This window comes from Lactuca virosa, chromosome 8, assembly GCF_052849685.1.
Source record: "Lactuca virosa cultivar CGN04683 chromosome 8, Lactuca_virosa_CGN04683_v6, whole genome shotgun sequence".
NCBI lineage: Eukaryota > Viridiplantae > Streptophyta > Magnoliopsida > Asterales > Asteraceae > Lactuca > Lactuca virosa.
In genome coordinates, this window is record NC_136433.1 from 250,817,617 (window position 1) to 250,839,605 (window position 21,989).

Below are 21,989 nucleotides of genomic sequence, written 5' to 3' on the forward strand. Positions count from 1 at the left end.
TACTTTGTCTATTTTTTGTTAGTTTTATGATTATTTCTATAAAGAATTACCTAGTTGAAAAATTATACAATAGCCTATAAATTAAAGGTGGACAAAATCGGGTTTTTAAATCAACTCGGCCGTTTTAAATCGGTTCGGTTTTCAGAACATAGGACATGTTTGGTACAAAGCGTTTGAAAGCATTTGACAAAACGTTCCGTTGTGAACAAAAAATCTCGTTTAACACTACAAACTTTTAGCGTTTAGTTTAATCAAAATGTTTTAAATCTAAAAACTATCTCATGTAGATTTAACAAAACGTTACCAATTACGAGCTACCAATTTCCACTGTGTAGCACCCGCTACCGGTTAGATTTGACAAACACCCCTTATTGTAATTTCTTTTTATTCGCATTTTATGTTCCTAACGTTTTTCCTCCTAAAAGTATAAGCCTGGTTGGTTTGGTAATAATATGGACTGAGTTTTCGGTTGGGCCCAAAATGGATATTTATCAGAAAAGCAACCCAAAAGAGTGCGAAAAAATGGGGAAGAAGAGGAAGAGGGAGAGAGGAAGCATACATCCCCGGAACAAATACTCCGACAACCCGCCGGACTTCGGTGTTTTGGCATCACTGTATCCTTCATTCCAACCTTATGTCATCTACTCTCGAGAAGGCAAGCCAAGAATCGATTGGAAAGACTTCAATGCCACTCGTGAGCTCACCAGGGTTTTGCTACTGCACGATCACTCCATCACCTGGTATGTTAATATTAGTGCTAAATTAGGTTTTGAAATCAAAATAATCACCCTATGTTTAAAAGAACCGGTAACCATGTTTGGTGAAGATAGAAACATGCTTTGGTTCGATTTGTTAACAAAAATGGTAATATATCATTGAGAAATCATAGATTTGGCCTCAAAAATATATTAGTTTTGGCTTGGTGTTTTTGTTTATCTTTCATTGCTGATTCCAACATGGTTGTATCCCTTTATCGCAGCACAATAGAGAAAAAGAATTCACTCTTCTAGTTGCGAAGAGTGTCCTAGAATTTATTTTGAAATGAATTGTTTAGCTTTGAGATATTAGTACTATTTTGTTATTTGGGCACTTGCTTCCATGGAAAATGCAACAGTTTCTATTTTGATACGTTGAATGGAAATTGAACAGCTTGAAGGCAAGTTTAAAAGCTCAAATCCCCTATTTGCACATCTTAATATCACATAGGATACAAATTGGGCTCACAAATAGTTTTTATTTGTTGTTTGAAGGGTATTTTAGACTTTCTCTGTGTTAGTTTAGCGCCTAGGGTTTAAGGTCATGCACTCTGTGATGGATAAAGAATAATCTGAACCTATAAGTGTAGGTGGATTCCTGATGGACAACTCTGCCCCACAGTACCCAACAGATCTAACTATATTCATTGGATTGAAGACCTTTTATCATCAGACATCATACCCAATTCCCAGGAGGGCAATAATGTCATTAAAGGATTTGATATCGGCACTGGAGCCAATTGCATTTACCCTCTTCTTGGTGCATCCCTTCTTGGCTGGAGCTTTGTTGGAACAGGTATTCCATCCTAAAACACATAAAATTCAACACCCATTATTTCCTTCTTGTTAAAATTACTCAAATACCCTTTTAACACAGATGTGACAGATGTAGCATTAGAATGGGCTGAGAGGAATGTTAAGAACAACCCTCAAATTTCTGACTTAATTGAGATTCGAAAAGTTGACTTTGAGGAAGAGTTGACTGAAAAAGACATGAAAAATGGTGATAAGAACTACCATGGGCCTCCTATACTTGTGGGTGTGGTGAAAAGTGGTGAAAGTTTTGATTTTTGTATGTGTAATCCTCCTTTCTTTGAAACAATGGAGGAATCCGGGCTTAATCCAAACACCTCTTGTGGCGGAACCCTAGCGGAGATGGTTTGTCCTGGTGGAGAACAAGCTTTCATCACTCGGATCATTGAAGATAGTGTTCAACTTCAACAGTCTTTCAGGTACATTTGTGTTAAGGGTAAAATGGTCATTCACTCATATTTAAACAGTCAAAAAAGAAACCGTCTTTATGCGTGTACAATACTTTATCCAGACAGACATCATTACCTGTTCAATCACTTTATCCAGACAGACATATATTTATTTGTTTATTTTAATTATTAATTGTGTGTGTAATTATGTTTAATAGGTGGTATACATCAATGGTTGGAAAGAAATCAAATTTGAAAAGCTTGATAGGAAAATTACGTGAGGTGGGAGTTAGTGTGGTTAAAACTACTGAATTTGTTCAAGGTCAAACATGTAGGTGGGGGGTAGCATGGTCATTTGTTTCTCCATCCAAGAAAATAATATCATCTCATGTGGCATCCAAAAATGTCCTTACTTTCATGCTTCAGGTCAACTCTAAACTCCTGTTTCACATGACATGACAAAACAGATTGTACTGTATTTGCATCTGTCACCAGGACAAAATTGTAAATTTATCGAAGCTTGTATGAATTATTATCCGCAAATTAATATAATAATTTTTTTTATTACTTCAGGGAATTCAACGCCATTTCAGTGCATTTCATGTTCTTCAATCAATCGAATCCTTCTTCCACACAAATGGCGCCACCTGTAAATTAAATGCTGCCTCTTTTCATATTGACGTATGTTTAGTTACATTTTTATTTTTTTTTGTAAAAAGTTAAGGATTTAATGGAGAAAGCCTCATTGTGATTGACACACTAATTTGATGGAAATCAGATACACGTGGCCATGTCTAATTGCAAAGAAATCTTGAAGGATATTGACTTTGTTGACCAATCAAATGATTTACAATTCCGCATAACAGTGAGATTATTATTATTTTTTTTATGAAACAATAGTTAAGTGACTAAATCTATAAATTTTTTGTTTGCTTGTTTTATTATTTTAGGTCTTTGAGCAGATTCCAGGCACTCTTTTAATTAGAGGATCTTTGAAACCTGGAGAAACCTCTGTGCCAGGTTTTTATGTGTTCATTGTATATTTTAATTGATTAAAATTAAAATAAAAGCTATATTACTACATAGTGCAAATAAAATATATAAATCTTGTATAAATGCAAGTAATTCTTTGTGTCTTTTTTGCAGGGTTACTTTCGTCAATATTCCAAAAGTTGGAGGACAAGTTGAGAAATTCATTTTGCCCACAAAAGCTTTCAAACCGTGATCATGTATAATTTAATCATTTACCTTCTCTTTACAAACATCATGATTAATGTACACATCATAAACAAGTTTTTGTCATTTGGGTTTTTCATATAAGATTAAGCAACACCCACCCACCATCTCGCCGGAGATAAAATTCCGGCAGCTTTTCCGGCCAATATTTTCTTTTTTCACGCCTTCCCTTCGATTCGGGCTTGAGTAAGCCCAACACACGCATCAACAAAATCCTCATTTATAAAATCAATTGAAAATATTTGCAACCGATTTGCACAATCTCTCAAAAAACATTGCGATATGAACAATCTCCCGTACCCGTGGATCCGATTCGTTACCGCTTTCACACACACAATCGGGTTATCCGCCCGCGGTGTAACCGTATTCTCGACCCGATAAAAATACTTCCGTGAACAAACAGGTTGTTGTTGACTCAAATACTTCAAATTACTTTCAAATTTTGTAAAAGGTAAATCCGTATTAATCCAATTATCTTTCAAATACCCCGAGCTCCAAAACGGGCCCCCGGGTTTCACCTCTGGTGATTCCCGAGGCTTCCAAACACAAATCACCTGTTTCGGTAAAATCTCTGCAACTGTTTTCTCAAAAACACAGTCGTCCTGATAAATCAACATCTCCCCGAGATTCTCCAATAAAAATTTCTCAAACGCGGGCGGATCTTTCCGACCGTATTCCGTCCGAATCTCTAGAATCACGATTTCTGATTCCGTCTCCGAAAGGAATCGCTTAACGTCGTCAAGCACAACGTCGATTCCGTACGTCGTTATGATTCCGTGGCAAACTTTTCCGTTTTTCTCGACTCGGATATCGAGGACGCGGGTCCCGCGTACGAGTTGTTGGTAGATGGATAGAGACTGACATTGGGCGAAGGGTCGGGTTATGGCTCTGATTCCGATCTTGTCGGTGGCGGAATCGTGGGTCCCAGGCCAGACGATTTTGTTGATGGGAAGTTTGGTCGGATTCAGGCCGGACATCCAGTTTTTCCGGTCGGGGGGATGGATATCGCATCCTGGGTAATCGCATCCACTTTCTTTTTTGAGTTTTCGTAGTTTTTTTCGTTCGGATACAACAGCTCTTCGACGTTCGATTTGTTTAGACCATTTGGGTCCCATTGCTAGATAAGGATGGAAATAATTAGGGTACATCTTTTGTAACCCTAATTGTGTGATTTGGAGTGCTTTTGGTTATCTTTCTTGTGAAAATTATTGAATTTTGTTGATGAAATGGTTAAGGTAGTTGAAAGTTGATGTTTGAAATTGGATCATTGGTTGGGAGGTAAAATCTATTTGTTTTGAACATGTGTGGTTGGTGATTTGGGAAAATGTCAAATTCCCAAAGTAATAGGAGTATATGACATTAGGTTTTTATGTTAAATATACATACGTATACATATACGTATGAATACGTTATACACATACGTATTTTAGACAGTCACTAGTAGGCCAAGAATGAAACATAATTTCAACAGGAGATGGCCATGAGTATATATTATTTTCCTTTTGACGTTGGCATCATAATAACTCCAATTAATAATAATAATAATAAGAACATCTTAGCCGGTTGTAGCCTTCACACCAATCTTACATAAACCAAGTCAACAACTGTGGATTACTCGTAAGACGCTCCGTCACGAGACTAAGGGGGTGTTGCTTAGCTTTTTAGAGGCCAAAAGTCCTTTTTGGAAAAGTTGCAAAAAATCAGGTTTTCCTGACTTTTCCAAAAAGTTGATTTTCCTTCTATCAAAAATCCAAAAGTAGTTTTTAAAAGTCTTTTGTCAAACATCTTTTGCTTTTCATCTTCTCCTAAAAGGACTTTTGGTCTTTCAAAGGCTAAGCCAAACACCCCCTAATATTCTCCATATAATTGTTTTTCACTATTTTTTATTAAGACCGAGCTAGAGCAAATAAAATAGAATTACAAAAGACACTCGTAATCGGGTTTTCTATAAAGAAGTCCAAATTAAAGTAAATTTATGGTTCTTATTCTTAAAATTTCAAACCTTGCCACATCCAACATTCCCACCGATCACGTATATAGCAAGCGTTATTCATCTCCAAAGCATCCATAAACTTCACATTCCCATTCCAAACCTCTTCCTATAGTCGTGTATTAGATTAATCCCAAAACCTTTTTCGTAAAGTATAATGTGGCACAATCCCTTTTATCAGCCACATTCCCTTTTATCATTAAGACGATTAAAGGATTGAACAATATTGGCCCAAACTCCCCTACTTTTTCATCTTTCACCATTCAAATACCCATACTCTCCATGAATACTTTTTGTATACTTCACCCGCAGAGAGTTTTCGACATTAAAAAAAATATCTATTTTTATTTTTGAAGTAAAGCACAATTAAATGCAAATAAGCTTCAAATTCCCAACCCACCATTATTTTCGACACCATCACCTTATCCCACTTGATATTTTTTCTTAATGTAAGACCCCCCAAAGAAAAAAGAATCTTAAGACCGAATGGATTCTAAGGTATGACTCTGGCGTTTTGAACAACGTCATATAATAGATGACCAAGCCACCCAAAACCAATTTAGTTAGAGTCAAACGACCACCAATCGAGAGCATTGTCACCTTCCAAAGCATTTTTATATTGAACAATGCAAAAAAGATGCGATCTATTGGTTTCTACTCATTGTCATGCTATATACAACATTGTATGGGATTATAGTTCTATCTCTTAATCACTTTTTTTTGCAACCATAAATCCGATGACATCCTTTTGATTTGTACTAACGTCACATGTTCTCTAATCAACAACCTTGGCCACCTTTCCCTATAGGATAAGTCTAGGGTTGCAATCCAATCGAGTTTTTTTTTTTTTTTTTTTTTTTTTTTTTTTTTTTTTTGAGTCATTAGAGCTCAAATTCTAGCTGAGCTTGTTCGAGGAGTTGACTTTAGAAAATGAGTTTGAAACATATAGTGAGTCAACACGAGTGTATAAGGACTCGACAAGAATTCTTATCGAGCTTTATATATGTTTTATATTTGTTGAATATATTTTCGAGCTATTCCAGGTTTCCGTTCTTTAGTAGATGTTTTGATAGATATGTTCGAGCTATTAGCTTTCATATTGAGCTCTAATCTTCCCCAAACAGAGCTCAAGGCTATAGGAAAACTAGTTAACCTATCTAATCGAGTCACTTTCAAACAATCTGTAGAAGATAATGTTGAATGTGATTATGTTATTTGAAGTTGTAATACGTGTGAGTTTTGCATATTCTAATTACTTAAAAAAAACAGTATATAAATGATCACAAATGCATTCTTATATATTGTTGAATTTTTTAAATTTAAAATAAAAAAACTTTACTTATATGTTTATAATAATAAGATATGCACATTGCCTATCAATATAGAAAATATTTTTCATAAATATCAAAAACTATTTTTGTTCCCCGTAAAAATATCAATAGCTTAGTCTAATAAGATAATTCTTTGCTTTTAGGGTGAAAAGAGGATTATATATAATTGTGTTTTCGTTGTATAATCAATTTTGTTACAACCGATCATAGATTTGATTATTTTTTTTAGAAAGGCTAACTCTTGAAACCTTAACTTTTTGGAGAAGAACATATTTCTAACACACCTGATGAAGAACATCTTTCTAACACATCTGATACCATTAGACCAAAAACACATTGGTCAAAACAATATGAAACTGAAAACTCGAAATGAGAACTTTATAACCTAAATCAAACCCATCAAAACCCTAATTTGAATAAAAACCCACAAAATTGAAACCCAAACACAAAATTCAATAAGAAAAAAGAAATTAGTTTATACAACTACTACAAAAGGGCTTATCACAAAAATGAACAAATATCAATATGCTATATGGCGATTTGGCCAACTTTTATATACTTATAACAAAATAATCACATATTTCATATTTGGACATTCGTTATTTGAGAAAAGTGAACATACACTCCACACTATTTACCCTTTTTAGGTGATTAAACCCTATCTTTCGAAGATACTATTAGTCTGAAAACTATCTTATCTTCCATACATTTAGTGCTATTTATAGATCTTTGCTTTTTAACATTTGACGAATTCTGACATGTGAAAAGAGCACATGTCAGAATAGCAACATACTTTCATGATTTGTCTATTATAGCCTCCTACTTTTATTTCTTTCTATTACATCATTGTGCTTTGAAAAATCCACCCAAATAAAAAAAACATTTGTCATCCCTATAATTGGGTACAAGTTTTTAAGCATAATATTCCTATAATTGGGTACAAAATGCTATAGTTGGTTAGCTTTTCAAAGCACTCTGTCTTAATAAGAACAAAATTGAAAGTACAATATTGTACCTTAACAATAACTCATTCATGCTACAAATCTATGAATTTTATCCCTCTTTTAATTTACTCTTCAATTATTCAATAAAAAATACATTAATTCATCTCAAAAATAAGTCAAAAAGAAACACACTACCTTCAACTATAAGGAAACAAGTCATCATCATCATCCTTTTCCATTTGAGAAGCTAAAATCTTCAAAACCGATTCAATCTCACCTTCAAAACCACTTGACTTATCCGATACACTAAAACCCTGCAACTTTTTCTCATTTTCCAACCAACTAAACCCTAATTCTTTCCTCACACCTCTTTCCTTCATAATCTTTCTCACTTTTCCAACCAAATCCCACTTCCCTGAAATCGCATATATCCCTGAAAGCAAAACATACCCAACAGAAGAATCAGGTTCCAATTCAATCAACTTTTCACCAGCTTTTATCCCCAATTCCATATTCCCATGAATCCTACAAACCCCAAGTAAAGCTTTCCAAACACGCACATCAGGTTCTACACTCATCTTCTGTAAACAATTCACCACTTCATCAAAACACCCTCCTCTCCCCAAAAGATCAATTAAACAAGCATAATGTTCTTCATCAGGACTAATCCCATGATCTTGAAACATATTGTTGAAGAGATTAACACCCTCTTGAACAAGTCCCGAATGACTACATGAACTTAGAAGTATGATAAATGTAATCCTATCTGGTTTTACTTTTGATCTCACCATGTTGGAGAAAAGTTCTAAAGATTGTTTTCCATGACCATGTTGAGATAAAGCTGATAACATTGTGTTCCATAGTATTGTGTTGTGTGTATCAGTGACAAGATTGAAAACTATTTGACTAAGTTGTAAACTTCCACATTTGGAATACATGTCGATTAGGGAGCTAAGAACTATAGTGTTTGGTGTGAGATGTGATTTTATCAAGAATCCATGGATTTGTTTACCGATTTTGATTGAAGTGAGGGTAGCAGAAGCACATAGGGCGCTACTGAAAGTGAACTGATTTGGGGTGACTTTATGTGATATCATCTTTGTGAAGAGGTTAAGTGCTTCATATGGGAAACCGTTTCTTGTGTATCCTGAAATTAGTGAGGTCCAAGATATGGGATTTTTGTTTGGCATGATGTTGAATAACTCATTAGCTGAATTCATGTCTCCTGACTTTGCGTATGCTGAAACTATAGTGGTCCAAGCAAGAACGTCTCTTTTAGGCATTTCATCGAACAGCTTCCTTGCATAGTGAATTTCACCACATTTTGCGTAGCTGTCGATGATTGAACTACAAAGTACTATATTTGATAAGAAACCAAGATGAAATACCTGACAATGGACTTGTTTTGTGAGTTTGAAGTCTTTTGTTTGGATGCAAACGGTTAAGAGACCTGAAAAACTGAACTCGTTTAGCCTAATGTTTGACATTCTCAACTCTTTAAAGAACTTTAATGCGTTGTTATAATGCCCAGTGTGTGCATAGCCGATGACCATTGTATTCCATGACACAACATCCTTCTCCTGCATTTGGTTAAACAAGGTCTGAGCTGGTTTCATCATCCTTAGCTTAGCATACCCGGATAGCATGTTGTTCCAAGAATACAAATTTTTCATAGACATTTTATCAAACACCTTCCGTGCACAAACCCAATTCCCACACTCTGAATACATGTAAATTAATTGATTCGACAAGAACGTACCGGGTCTCTTCCGACCCGTAACATTCATATGCAAATGAACCCATTTTCCTTCTTTAAGTGATCTGTAATTCGCACACTCTTGCAAAAGAAAAGCTAAAGATCTCGTGTCCAAACGTAGACCTTTACTTGCTAAATTTTCGAGCGATTGCACTGCTTCCTTCAGGCGTCCCTTCGAGCATAAATTATGTACCGATTGGATCACACAAGGACGTTGAATTTGATTATAGTTGGTGGGTTTGAGAGAGGGCATTGCAAAAGAAAGACACCATGTTAGGAGAATGATGTTTTCTTGTTCCTTGTAAACTTCATCCGTGTTTTTGTTGGTTTTCTTGTTTCGTAGTTATAGCTCGTTATGGACAGTGAGCCGATGGGAGGTTTTAGTTCCGCCAAGCGCCGCCGGTGATTATGGTCTTACGACCTACAAATGAAGCGGATTGGAGCGCAGCGGCGATCCCTCCGAATTGGAAATTTGCTTTTGGCCACGTCACACTTGTCCCAAATCTGACCAAGTTGTTTTATTTTTTTTCTTTCTTTTTATCAAGGTAAATTACATATTTGGTCACTGTGGTTGACTTAGGGGGTGTTTGGCTAAGCTTATTACTTTTCATAAGCATTTTTCAACTTATAACTTATAAATTATAAGCTAATAAGTTAGGGAGAGTTACTTATAGATTTTGACTTATTTCCAGTATGATACATTGATAAGTTATTTCTATCAAAACACTCCTTTTAACTTATATCGGTGTGGAACTGGTAATAAGTTAAAAAATGAACTTAAATAAGCTTAGCCAAACACCCTCTTAGTATTGTAAAATTGATAAAGGTGATCCATGTGGTTTTCAAATCCTGCACCGGAGGTCCTTTAGCCTAACTCCCATTAAGTTTCTACCATTAATGAAGGGCATGTGGCCTTCACGTGAGAGTAAAACTAACTTTTCCCTTCGTGCCTGTGGCACCTAATAACTTGCCGCCATAATCAGGCATTAGTAGAGACTTTAATGTTAACCATCACTTCTCAAAAACACTGTGGATCATCAACCTAAGAAAACCCCCCATTAAGTTTTAGTAATATCCGTCCATCTGATCATCTACCCTTGCTAAAAGCTTGAGCTCATAATAATATGGGAAGAAAAAACAAGCTAATCAATATGTTCCAACCTACAATGTGGAGTACTCGTACCTCTGAAAGTGTCATGGATATGAAGGAAGTTTGTAGTAGGTTCATCAGTGCAATCTTTTACCCTAAATCTTTCATTACAAGAGTTATTTGGTAAAAATGTTTTTTTTAATAGAGTTGTCCTAATACACTCAGAATGAGAATTAACCATGGTGAGTTTTTCTCCATAGTATCTGGAAGAAAATATGTAGATGGAAAGGGTAGCTTACGTGGTTTATGTTGGATTTCTCTCCCTCAATGATGTCGAGAGTTCAAGTCTCACTTGGGAGATAAATGGATTTTAGGTGTAGAATAAGAGTAGATTAGATTGTTGTTTCAAACAAATATGGACTATGTTGACATGGATGAGTTTCTTGTACACAAATTGTGAAAAGTCTAGTACGCTCATGAGTCATATTAAAGTGATATTGCTAATTAACATATGATACTAATGGGTCACACTAACAACAACTTGGTATAATTGATTATTTATTAGAAATTGATTTTAATAAATATTCAATAAAACTCTTATAATTTATTGGAAATTATTTATTTCATGGAAATATTAATTTTCAATTGCAAGTAACATAATATATCATATGGTATGATTTATTAAGTTATGTACATTATTTTGGACTAGAAAAACTTTTGTCTTTTAGCCAAAATCCAAAGTTTATATTTTATAAAAGAATTTTACAAAATTTATAAACTTTTGTCTTCTTTTATATATTTATAAGAATGAATAAAAGAAGCATGTCCTTTTGATTATTTAAATCAAAAGAAAGCATGACTTAAAGTTATGGGGAACATTAGGGACATGGTAGGTCTTAAAGTGCTAAGACCTTATGGTTATTACCTTTGTTTTAAGACCATAACACGAAGGCTTTCATTTTTGGTGCTTTTTTAATGTAAAAAACGTGACCTCTCTCCCCCCTCTTACTTCTCTCTAGTTTTTGGTCAAAAACTTGAAGAATACTTGCTTATCTTTTGCTCTCTTGAAGTTCATATTGGTTATGAACTTCAAGCTTAAGAGTTAAGAGTTTATGGACCAACATCTACATCAAGTTGAGTCATTGTTGGTGTCTCAAAGGTTCTATCTTCTTCATAAACTTCCAAGCCTCCCAAGAGGATCCAAAGAACAACAAAGGTTGTTATTTCTTAATCCTTTATATGGTTGGTGTTTTAATCTTTCTATAACTTGCAAGAAGATCCTTGGTGGGTATAAAACATTTATGTTGTTTCAAAATTTTAAGTCTTCCGTTTGCCATATTTTGTAGTTTTTGAAACTATTTTTGAACTAAAACCCAACAATTGGTATTAGAGACACCTTGCAATTTTGGTTAGATTTTTTGATTTTTGGAAATATTGGTTTTTGGAGAATATGGATAACTTGTTTTTGTATAAAAATAAGTTAATACATATTTTCTATGACAACTTTATATTTGTTATTTTATGTGAAAAATGTTTCATGCATCTTTTGTCATTTAAAATCGTCTTAGAAAAACAAAGGTCGTTATATGTGTATGTTGATGTATATGATGTGCATAAACTAGCCAATGACCATTGTGTTTGTTGTATTGTTGTGTTGGTTGATTTATAAAAATGGTTGTAATAATTTATTTATTCATATGGTATGTAATAAATTAAATAGATTAGTTTTATTGGTTTATTTTTGTAAGTAATAGATTAGTTTTTAGAATTAATTTATTTGTACAAAATGTAACAAGAGATGAAGTTGGAACCATTTTTTGAGGACAAAAGAGCAGTTTTTGAGTCTAAAAGGTGTGCATGATTTTCAGTGACATTATCTGAAAAGTGTCACTAATGCTGTTTACAAATGGCTGTTGGACTTTTAGCGACAGTTGCTGAATTTTAGCCCTCAAGAAGTTTTTCCAATCCTTTGTAAGCAATTGGTGTTTACTCAAGCGGAAGCTTCTTCAACAACATTACAAGAAGATTTTTGGTCCCCTTAAATGTCCTTTTAGGAATGGACTTGACATCTTTTGTGTTGGCTCACAAAAAATGTCATTAGTTGGTTATGTTTATGCACATATCTTTTTATGCATGTTTGTGTTGTTTATTTTATGCAATTATTATGTATGGTTGATAAATTAGTTTTTGACATGCTAAAATAATTTTGGACAAAATAAACATCACATGGAGTTTGGTTTTCAAAATTGGACATAAGATGTAACAAGTTATTATTTTAAAAATAAAATCCGGTTTTATAAAATCGTTAATAACGACAAATTTTAAAATACTCCATTATAAGTTTTAAATTGGTGATTTTTGTAACTTATACAAACTCCAAATATATAAGTAATAAAAGAAAGTTTTATTAAAGATATAAAAGGTTCAAATACACTCAAACTTAATACCAGTTATTAAAATTGAATTGCGTCAAATTATAACAAAACTAGCTTTTTATATAGAACCTTTAAAAGTGATTTTCTTTTGAAAATTGATACCATGATTTATTATATGCATGTAATAAACATGATATCATATGTTTTTAAACTAGAATTATAAAACATATAAAGACCATTCTTTTTACAAACCTCAAATCTAGGGGTGTGTATGAGGCGGTTTGGTTCAGCTATTGGTCAAAACCGAACCATAACCTTTATGATTGGTTAATGAATTTTGGTAGTCATTGGGTATGGTTAATATTGGTTATGGTTAATGGTTTTTGTCGGTTAACGGTTTTGGTTAATGGTTAATATTGGTTAACCATAATATTCAAATTAATATAAACTGCGAAAGTATATTGGCATAAAAAATGAAAAGAGAATACAAAAAAGTCCTTGACGCTAATGTTTATAACCGAGCTTATAGTAATAGAAAAAATGTGTATATTTGATACTGAGAGTGAGATAACACATAGTCACATTCAAAATAAAAAACATTCAATAAAAATATAAAACAACAAAAAAAATTAACATTAATAATTTCATATATTGATAATTGATATTAATATTAAAATAAAGCCAAACATTCATACACGTTCAATGCGATTAAATCAAAAACTGTAAAATAGAATAGCCAAACATTCATATTATGTGTTATCTGGATAAAAAAAAGTCAATCACTCATATACATTCAATGTGATTAAGTCAAAAACAGTAAATAAAAAAAGCCAAAAAAATTCAAAAAAATACATTCTTAATATATCACAAAGTCAAGAATAACCAAAAACTTCACTTACTTATAAAGTCAAAAAATCCTTCGAATAGGTTTATAAAGTCAAAACAGTCTTTGATTAGGATTAGCGATGTGAGAAGCCTCCGATTAGGATTATGAGTGTGAAGATTAAACTCATTGTGAATAATGTTTACAAATTGTAGAATTAGCTGATTAGGAATTACAACATTAATCAATAGTCTAACTCAATGCATGATTGGAAGATTGTGTGTGTCTGCATGATCAGCCTTTGATGGTTTGATTGCTCATTCGTCTCCTGATAAGTGACGATTAATGAATTATATTTTGAAAGTTTAATGGGTCTTAAATAAGTTTGACTATATTATTTTATATATAACCCATAATTTTTATATATTAAAATATAAAGTTAATGGTTCGGTTAATAATGGTTCGGTTAACCTATAAAACCATAACCGAACCGTTAGTTATTGGTTAACAAAAATCAGAAACCGAACCAACGGTTTTTAAAATGGTTTGGTTATTATGGTTTGGTTATATTTCTTAATTTGGTTTTGGTTCGGTTTTTCGGTTATTATGCTCACCCCTACTCAAATCTATGCAATCCTTTTGAAGAACACTCGCATATCTCTTATATGCACTAGTGGGATAAATGTTACCTAACCGCTTAGTGTTATCTTTTGATGGCCGGGGTGTCTTCGCGATTTCTATAACCAAGTTATAGGCCGATTACACAAGTTTTTCAAATTGCATGATTTGATCGGAAATATTTTGTGATAAAGGATACCTAAGCAAGAGAGTTCCGAGGCATAGATGAGATCAAACATGTCTAATTAAATTTGTTATTAGAGATCCCATAAATCTAGGAATTATATAGAAAGATATAACTGATAATTAATATCTATCAGGTTGGATTCAAATGAATGGGATAAAGGATACCTAACCATTTATTTGTTTTGCAACTTAGATACTGGACTTTGATAATTAATGTTTTTGGAAACTAAAATGGTATTAATTATTGAATATTAAATATTGAAAATACAAAATGAATTTTGTTAAAATTTTGTAGTTAAATAATCCATTCTCATTATCATGAATTGTCATTTTCTTTAATGACTTAATGAAACAATAACATTCACTAAATACAACTTCAATAAATGGGTTCATGTCTTAAGAAACAATCTTGTGATAGATATGAAATTGTATACACTTAAAGGTCCTAGTCCTAAACTATTTGCTTTGAGCAATAAGTCTGAACATGATACCTAGTAAGGCATCACTGTGATGCTAAAGAGATCTCTAACATCAAACTAGGAAAGGTACAAGGCCAAAAGAATCACATTGTGTGATCCAGGAGGCCCATGTTTTATGGACTGAACACATTTAAGCTCAAGAAATCTACTAAAGCTGTCACACCCCCGAACCAGACGGCGGAAACGTCTGGGGGCTCGTGTGACTAACAATTGAATAATCATCACAATGAATATACATGAAACATAACACATTCGTCACCAACATTACATAATACAACTAACATTGTTCACATCAAGTACATTGTTAAAATACATAAGTTCCAATTGTTAAAAGTACGATAAGTGCTGTTACATAAAACGAAACCATACACACTTGCAAATCTTCCAGCTTAACGATTACCTGAGAATACAAGTTATTTTGAAAACAGTCAACATATATAATGTTGGTGAGTTCATAAGTATGTTTGAGTAAAAGTCTTTGTATCTTTCATAAAAACCCATAAAATCCGATATTTTCTGTAAAATGTCTGAAAATGATGTGAAAATCAAGTATAAATGCATGTGTGAATTTCATAGTTATAACTTATGTGAGTGTAGTTTAGATTCATTGTATTTTGAATAAATGATAAGTGTATGTGAATAATTTCCCCAGAAAATCCGATATTTTCTGTTTTATAACAATGTCTAGATTCTTGTATCGTTAAATAAGTCGTTTTGCATTGACACAATTAAAGAGTTTATCTTCAAAAGGTTAAACTTTTGGTATTGAATCCCTATATGAGTCGTTATAACCATGCATGATAATGACTAGGTCGCCCGTCTTGGTATTTTTCCAAATGCCGGTCTTGCTAAGGATTTTTGTCGCCCTAGACTGGCCTAGTCTAGCTGTAGCGAACAGCTAAGGCGTGGGGGGTCACCCCGTATAGATCTATACACAAACTCCCGCTTTCCTACCAGGAAACTCTGATTATAACTACAGGCTACGATTATACACTAAGAGGTGCCAACCGACGTGTCTCACTAGATTCTCAACCCCTTTTGTACTATGTTTAATGTTTACGTATATGTGGTATGTTTTTGTATTCGAAAGGTACATATATAAGTATACGACGTTTAGTGATTACGCAAAGGTATAGTTACGGCCTACTAACATGTGAAATTTCCATTCCAAACCCTATTAACATGTAATTAGACCATAAAGGCCCAATAACAAGTAAGAGGGTAATTTAGGCCCAATAGGCATGTAAATGGGCCACAAAAGCCCAATAACATGTAATCCATAACTTAGGCCCAAATTAACATGTAAGTAGGCCGCAAGACCCAATAAACACATCATGGAAAACATTGGGCTCAATATACACTTAATTGGGCCCTTAGGGTCCAATGGCCAAGTAACGTGTATATTAGGCCCAATAAATAGTTATCGACGTATTCCGTTCGTTTGTATTATTCCGTTGTTCGTTTTAGCTCGGGGTTTAATAGGTTGATGATAAAAATCCTCTTTTTGTAAAAACGACGTTTTTGGCCAATAATCCTCTAATTTTTAATTAAGGCCCAAAGTTTTGTAAAAATGACACTTTAGTCCATAATTTATAAAAAATTGCAATTTTGTCCCAAATGTCTAAAAATTTACGGTTTTAGCCCAAAAAGTTATATTTTCACATTTAGAACCCTGTTTTGCAGAAAAGTGCATTTTCAGCCCCTTGATTGTAAAAATTTACACTTTCGGCCCAATTTTGGAAAATTTTACATTTTTGGTCCAATTTGAAAATAAATATTATTTTCACCCCTAAATTTGGTTTATTTACATTTATGACTCAACCTTTGGCCAAATAACATTTTTAACCGCAAAACTTCATTGTTTTTCGCAAATTGGGCCCAAAACCGTGAGGCCCAAAAGTTTTGGCCCATTAAGCTTAAATTTGCATTTTTGGCCCTTTTTAAAGTATGTTTAACATAAAAATACCTTTTTATACATGTAGGACCTGTTTGGCCCTTATAAAAACATAAATGTCACTTTTTGCCCATATCTTTTGTTTTCTTGACAATTTTGACCTTTAACAAGGTTTTTGTTGAAATCTTTTGTATCTTAAACTTGTAATCACTTTTGGCTTGAAAATGTGATGTGTATAATGTCATAGTTCATAGATCTTTGCTAAATAATACTTAAAATCTCGAGATTTGCTAAGATCTAACACATTTCTACCAAATAAACTAAGAATTCACACAAAACATGCATATAACACATAGATCTACACATTTTACTTGCATTCTCCCCCAAAAATCATATGAAAACCAAAAACAAGGGGGTATGAACTCACCTTTGCTTGATGTTTCGGTTTTTGAAGAAGAAGTGGAAAGGATTTTTGGTCTTAGCACACCTTTGTTGAGGATCTCGAGTTTATGAAGCTTCTAAGGTGTGATCATGGAATAAAAACTATGTAAGAAGGAGTTTTTCATATTAAGATGGAAGAAGATACTTGTGTTTGACAATAAATTACCAAAGATTTGAATGACTTGATGAAGATCCTTAGAACCCTAGCAAATTTTTGAGATCTTGGAGGAAGAAGGTGAATGATTCTTGAGAGTACTAGAGAGAATTTGATGTAGTGTGTGTGTGTGTTGTGGCTCTCGGCCAAGAGTAGAAGAAGAGAGGGGAGAGAGGTAGTGAGGTGACTAGCATGGATGTATGGGGGTCCTTGCATGGATACATGATGAACAAAATGGAGGTGGCACCTCCAAAGTCAACCCTCCCCCCATTTCACTTCCTTTCTTTTTTTTGTTTTGTTTTATACATGGGCCGAGATTTTGGGCCAAGAAGAAAGGGTGGAGTAGTTTGGGCCCATTAACTTTAGTTAGGATCTTTGGGTCCTAAACATAAAATTTTTCGGCCCATTGGGCTCTTGGAAGCATTCACGGCCCAAATAGAATAAAAGAATGGGCTTATGGCTCACTAAGGTTAATTGGATTAGTTATGGCCCAATAAGGCCCATTAGGGTTAGAATGAATCATTCTAGACCGAAATGGTCCAAAATGTTTTAGATTTATGAATATGAAGCTTCTAAGGTGTGATCATGGAATAAAAACCATGTAAGAAGGAGTTTTTCATATTAAGATGGAAGAAGATACTTGTGTTTGACAATAACTTACCAAAGATTTGAATGACTTGATGAAGATCCTTAGAACACTAGCAAATTTTTGAGATCTTGGAGGAAGAAGGTGAATGATTCTTGAGAGTACTAGAGAGAATTTGATGTAGTGTGTGTGTGTGTGTTGTGGCTCTCGGCCGAGAGTAGAAAAAGAGAGGGGAGAGAGGTAGTGAGGTGACTAGATGTATGGGGGTCCTTGCATGGATACATGATGAACAAAATGGAGGTGGCAACCTCCAAAGTCAACCCTCCCCCCATTTCACTTCCTTTCTTTTTTTTTGTTTTGTTTTATACATGGGCCGAGATTTTGGGCCAAGAAGAAAGGGTGGAGTAGTTTGGGCCCATTAACTTTAGTTAGGATCTTTGGGTCCTAAACATAAAATTTTTTGGCCCATTGGGCTCTTGGAAGCATTCACGGCCCAAATAGAATAAAAGAATGGGCTTATGGCTCACTAAGGTTAATTGGATTAGTTATGGCCCAATAAGGCCCATTAGGGTTAGAATGAATCATTCTAGACCCAAATGGTCCAAAATGTTTTAGATTTATGAATTGGGTCCAATTAGGATCCAATTAGGGCTTCTAAGTCCAATAAAGTTGAATTGGGTGCTTATTGGTCCATTAGGCCCAATAAGGAATTTCTAGTCTAATATGGACTCAAACCGGGATTTTTAGAGTTTTTAGACTCTTTGTTGAACATAACTGATGAATCTAAATGAGCATTGAGTGAGATTTACCTAGAGTGCATGCTTTACAATAGATGAACGGTTACACAGGAATAGAATTTCCTAGCTAAAATGCTAGTTGTGACAAAAGCCCACTGTAACATCCCGTTTAAAATATAACAATTAATGATAAACCCGGAACGCCAAGAAGTAATTTTATTATTATTTGATATTATGATATTATTGTCCAAAATCAAATATTAATTAGTGGGGTGTTGGTTTCGGGGTGCCAAATGGTATACTTTTGATTTCCGAGGGTTAAAGAGTAAATATCAGACTTATTCTGAGAAGGATTCTTGAAGCCAGGGTAGAAATGGTACTTTATGGATCTTAATTGAGAATAGTTTGTAGAGGAGGGGTTGTTTTGGAATTTTTGGACTTATATTGAAAAGGATTATGGAGTCAAGGGCTAAATGGTAAGTTTGAGACTTAATATGAAAGGAAATGGAGAAGGAGGGGCCGATTTTGTCATTATGGGTCGAAGTTCGAAGAAGCGAGTATATAGCCGTCCACCACCCTCTAAACCCTAACCCTAAGTCGTTGCAGCCGCCACCATCCCATACGTGACCTATCAGCCGCCATCCTCCTTCTTCACTTCCGGTAGCCGCCAACCTCTTAACGCCATAGTGGACCATCGAAGCCGTTGAGGTCATCGTCGATGAAGGAACGAGTTGAGCCGATACCGTGACCGTGAAGTCAGTCGGAAGAAGCAAAGATGCGGCTGCCACCGCCGCTGCTCGCAAGTCGGGGTCGCAATTCTTCTTCCCCCCGTTCTTCTGTTGCAGCGACGTCACCGGACCGCCGGCCCTCCACTGTTGAAGCCGTGAATCACCAAGCTGACGCCACCATTGCTACCGTTGCTACTGGCGGCGACGAACCTCCTCCCCGCCTCATTTCTCTCCATATGTCTACCGCTCGTATCACCGGCTACCGCCGCTGACTACCGTGAAGAACGACTGGGTCGAGTTTCACCGTCGGGATGCGTGAGTATGGCTTCGGTTGGCCAGAAAATCCGAGAAAACCACCATGGCTGCCGGCCGTGGTGGCTGTCGCCGAGATATACTGCTGCTGTCACCCTCTACACCGCCGCCGTACACCACCAGGTGGGTGGCTGGACTCTTTTATGAACAGAAGACGGGACATGCGTGTGTGTGTGTGTGGTTGTCTTGGCCGAAATCGAAATAGGGCCACCACCACCACCGTGAGGTGGTGGCTAGCACCTCCGACCACCACCTGCCGCCGCAGTGCGGCTGTGTGTGTGTTAGTTTTATGTGAGTGTGTGTGTTGAGTATTGTTGTAAGTTGTAATAGCGTGAGAATAATGAAAGAAAAGTCTAACCACCACCGTAGGGTGGTGGCTGCCGCCAGCGGCCGCCGTGTCGGGTGGCGGTGTGCTTTGCCTTGTGGTGTTGATTCGTTGGGATGCATGAAACCCTAATGGGCCCAAGGAAACCCTAATCGACCTAATAAAACCCTAATGGGCCCAATGAGGACCAAAGTGACCTAAAAGCCCAACCAATTGATTAATGAGCTAGTATTGGGTTGGAAACCCCAATTAGGGTTTGGAAAACCCTAATGGTATAAAGCCCTAATTTTGGGAATTTATCGGGCTACACACGAGAATTATTTAATAAACTTGAAATATTAAATAATAATCATTGGCAAATTAACATAAGTAAATATTAGACTTAATGGATTAAGTCCTTAATGGGTTAAGTAAGAAACACTTAACCCTAATCATCATTTCACGTGAAAACCCTAATTTTGAGATTTTGGGCTTGGACTTATCGGGACCCACATTTGGGCCATTGTAATGGAATTGTGTATTAAGCCCAATCACACCATATGACTTATTTAGTAAAGTGAGGGACTTAATGGATTAAGTCCTTAATGGGTTAAGTGAGAAATACTTGACCCTAATTGTTATTTTATGTGAAACCCTAATTTCACTTGGACTTTGTGCTGGGCCTTTATGATTATGTGATATTGGGCCATGGGAATACAAATAGTTTGGACTAGAATAATTGAACGGGCCTTAAGGAAAGACCATGTAGAGGTATGGGCCCAATTTGGAAAATTGGGCCATATGTTGGGCTTTGACCCATTACTTGAATTTTGGGTCTTTTGGAGTGTGAGTTGGACCGTGGGCTTGGAACCCAATTATTAATTGGGTATTGTTTGATGTTGACAGTTCGGGAAGGTGTCAACCAGCAGCTGGAGTTTTATCTGCAGGACTTCAGCAATGCCAGGTGAGTTCTCCTCACTATACTGACAGGGTCTACGACACTAGGTCGGTCCCTTTGGATTATTATCCTACATTTAGTATGTTGTTATGCATTCGTGATCTGCTAGATCTGTACCCTGGTAGTTAGGGTGTTCTTATGCTGTTATGATCTGTTAGATCGGTACCCTGGTAATTAGGGTGTTGTTATGCTGTTATGATCTGTTAGATAGGTACCCTGGTAGTTAGAGTGATGATATGTTGTTATGATCTGTTAGATCGGTACCCTGATAGTTAGGGTGTTGTTATGCTGTTATGATCTGTTAGATCGGTATTATGGTAGATAAGATGATGCTATGCTTAGCAGTCTATATGATTTGTGCTTATTGTTTGATTATGTGTTGTACGTATGTCGACATTGTGGTTGGGTTGGGTTGAGGCGGTCCTGCTTTGTGCTGTAGGTCAACATACTCTGCGAGCGGCCCGGATAGGCTGTAGGCCCTGCGAGGCGGTCCAGTCATGCCGAAGGCTCGGGAGCAGTGCAGATAGGCTGTAGGCCCTGAGAGGCGGTCCAGTCAGGCTGAAGGCTTATTATGCAGGTTGTTCTGTATTTGCTGATATGATATGAGTATGGTTATATGAGGTTGGTATTTTGGGGGAACTCACTAAGCTTTCGGGCTTACAGTTTCAGTTTATTGTTTCAGGTACATCAGATGATCGCAGGATGGCAAAGGCGTGATCGTACAGCTCCTCATATTTCATGGTTTTATGATTTGATTCTGTTGATACTCTGATGTTTAAACTATTTTGAAAACAAACTGTAATCACTTAATGGTTTTTAAATGTATTAAAAAGTTTTAAATTGGATTGATTTTTATGGGTGTTACAAGTTGGTATTAGAGCCTTGGTTTGAGTGAATTGGAGGAACACTCGTGTGAATCCAGTCTCAAATCAAGGAAAGGATTTTAAAATGATTTTTAAATGGTTCTCAAAATAAGTAAAGGAGGATACAGGGTGTACGATCAGCTGAAGCCAGTAAGTAGACCCCAAAATACCATACAGTTATTTGATTATGTGATATGTTAGAATAACATGCTAGTGCTAGGCTAGGG

General features: G+C 35.4%; 3 protein-coding genes across 4 annotated transcripts; 1 reads left to right on the forward strand and 2 right to left on the reverse strand.

Moving 5' to 3' along the window:
- Positions 1–469: 469 nt before the first annotated feature.
- Positions 470–3,317, forward strand: FIO1 (methyltransferase). 2 transcript variants are annotated; one of them, XM_079069212.1, is made up of 8 exons: positions 471–740; positions 1,346–1,551; positions 1,633–1,987; positions 2,176–2,383; positions 2,531–2,638; positions 2,736–2,822; positions 2,908–2,977; positions 3,104–3,317. In XM_079069212.1, exons 1-8 carry the CDS (start codon positions 481–483, stop codon positions 3,190–3,192), a joined length of 1,383 nt encoding a protein of 460 aa, XP_078925338.1. In that variant the 5' UTR covers positions 471–480; the 3' UTR covers positions 3,193–3,317. The 2 variants fall into 2 exon arrangements, with proteins under 2 accessions (XP_078925339.1, XP_078925338.1); XM_079069213.1 differs by lacking the exon at positions 2,736–2,822 and having other exon boundaries at positions 470–740.
- On the reverse strand, positions 3,211–4,386 carry LOC145134358 (uncharacterized). Its single transcript, XM_079069214.1, has one exon. It carries the CDS (start codon positions 4,339–4,341, stop codon positions 3,352–3,354), a length of 990 nt encoding a protein of 329 aa, XP_078925340.1. The 5' UTR covers positions 4,342–4,386; the 3' UTR covers positions 3,211–3,351.
- Positions 4,387–7,548: 3,162 nt separating this feature from the next.
- LOC145134876 (Pentatricopeptide repeat (PPR-like) superfamily protein) lies at positions 7,549–9,712 on the reverse strand. The gene has a single exon (XM_079069686.1). It carries the CDS (start codon positions 9,465–9,467, stop codon positions 7,656–7,658), a length of 1,812 nt encoding a protein of 603 aa, XP_078925812.1. The 5' UTR covers positions 9,468–9,712; the 3' UTR covers positions 7,549–7,655.
- Positions 9,713–21,989: the final 12,277 nt, after the last annotated feature.